The following is a 1,444-nucleotide window of genomic DNA, read 5'->3' as shown; positions in this document are numbered from 1 at the left end:
TGGGATAGATTCCAAAAGTCCTGGGATAGACCCTCGGATAGACCCCAAAACCAAACCCCAAACGAGCCTGGCTGGAGCCAGCCGTGACCACCGTGGTCAAAAAGGTCAGTGACCCCAAAACCCTAAAACCTGGGATGGACCCCAAAACTCTGGGATATGGACCCCAAAATCCTGGAATAAATCCTGGAATAGACCCCAAAACCCTGGGATATGGACCCCAAAAGTCCTGGGATAGACCCCAAAACCAAACCCCAAACGGGCCCGGCTGGAGCCGGCCGAGACCACCATGGTCAAAAAGGTCAGTGACCCCAAAACCCTAAAACCTGGGATGGACCCCAAAATCCTGGGATATGGACCCCAAAACCCTGGAATAAAATCTGGGATAGACCCCAAAACCCTGGAATATGATCCCAAAACCCTGGGGTGGACCCCAAAACCCTGGAATAAAATCTGGGATAGACCCCAAAACCCTGGAATATGATCCCAAAACCCTGGGGTGGACCCCAAAACCCTGGAATAAAATCTGGGATAGACCCCAAAACCTGGGATGGACCCCAAAACCCTGGGATATGCACCCCAAAACCCTGGGATAAAATCTGGGATAGACCCCAAAATCCTGGAATAGACCCCAAAATCCTGGGATAGACCTCAAAATCCTGGGATAGACCCCAAAACCCTGGGATAGATTCCAAAAGTCCTGGGATGGATCCCAAAACCAAACCCCAAATGGGCCTGGCTGGAGCCGGCTGAGACCACCATGGTCAAAAAGGTCAGTGACCCTAAAACCCTAAAACCTGGGATGGACCCCAAAATCCTGGAATAAACCCTGGGATGGACCCCAAAACCCTGGGATAGATTCCGAAAGTCCTGGGATAGACCCTGGGATAGACCCCAAAACCTGGGATAGACCCCAAAAACCCTGGGACGGATCCCAAAAACCTCTGCTGCTTTCTTCATTCTTTGGTGGCCCAAAGAGCTTTTAGGGTGACCCTGACCCCTTTTAGGTGTCCCCAAATCCCTTTGAGGTGTCCCCAAATCCCTTTTAGGGTGGCCCTGACCCCTCTGAGGTGTCCCCAAATCCCTTTGAGGTGTCCCCAAATCCCTTTTGGGGTGGCCCTGACCCCTCTGAGGTGTCCCCAAATCCCTTTTAGGTGTCCCCAAATCCCTTTTGGGGTGGCCCTGACCCCTCTGAGGTGTCCCCAAATCCCTTTGAGGTGTCCCCAAATCCCTTTTGGGGTGGCCCCAAATCCCTTTGAGGTGACCCCAAATCCCTTTTAGGTGACCCTGACCCCTTTTAGGGTGACCCTGACCCCTTTTAGGTGTCCCCAAATCCCTTTGAGGTGTCCCCAAATCCCTTTTGGGGTGGCCCCAAATCCCTTTGAGGTGACCCCAAATCCCTTTTAGGTGACCCTGACCCCTTTTAGGGTGACCCTGACCCCTTTTA

The 1,444-nt window shown here is 52.8% G+C and overlaps 1 protein-coding gene across 1 annotated transcript in view; it reads left to right on the top strand.

Annotated features, from left to right (window-relative positions):
- Nucleotides 1–230: 230 nt before the first annotated feature.
- The window catches only part of LOC121331657 (SUMO-activating enzyme subunit 1-like), a gene marked incomplete at its 3' end in the record, with an annotated part of 6,989 nt that continues 5,775 nt past the window's right edge, over nucleotides 231–1,444 (top strand). The window contains exon 1 of the mRNA XM_041396270.1: nucleotides 231–298. Coding sequence (XP_041252204.1) covers nucleotides 287–298 — 12 coding nt within the window. The remainder of the gene's footprint in view (nucleotides 299–1,444) is intronic.

The sequence above is a fragment of the Onychostruthus taczanowskii genome, unplaced genomic scaffold (genome assembly GCF_017590055.1).
Source record: "Onychostruthus taczanowskii isolate IOZ18803 unplaced genomic scaffold, ASM1759005v1 scaffold1273, whole genome shotgun sequence".
NCBI lineage: Eukaryota > Metazoa > Chordata > Aves > Passeriformes > Passeridae > Onychostruthus > Onychostruthus taczanowskii.
The sequence above is the reverse complement of the archived record's forward strand: the minus strand, read 5'-3'. Positions and strand labels throughout refer to the sequence as shown.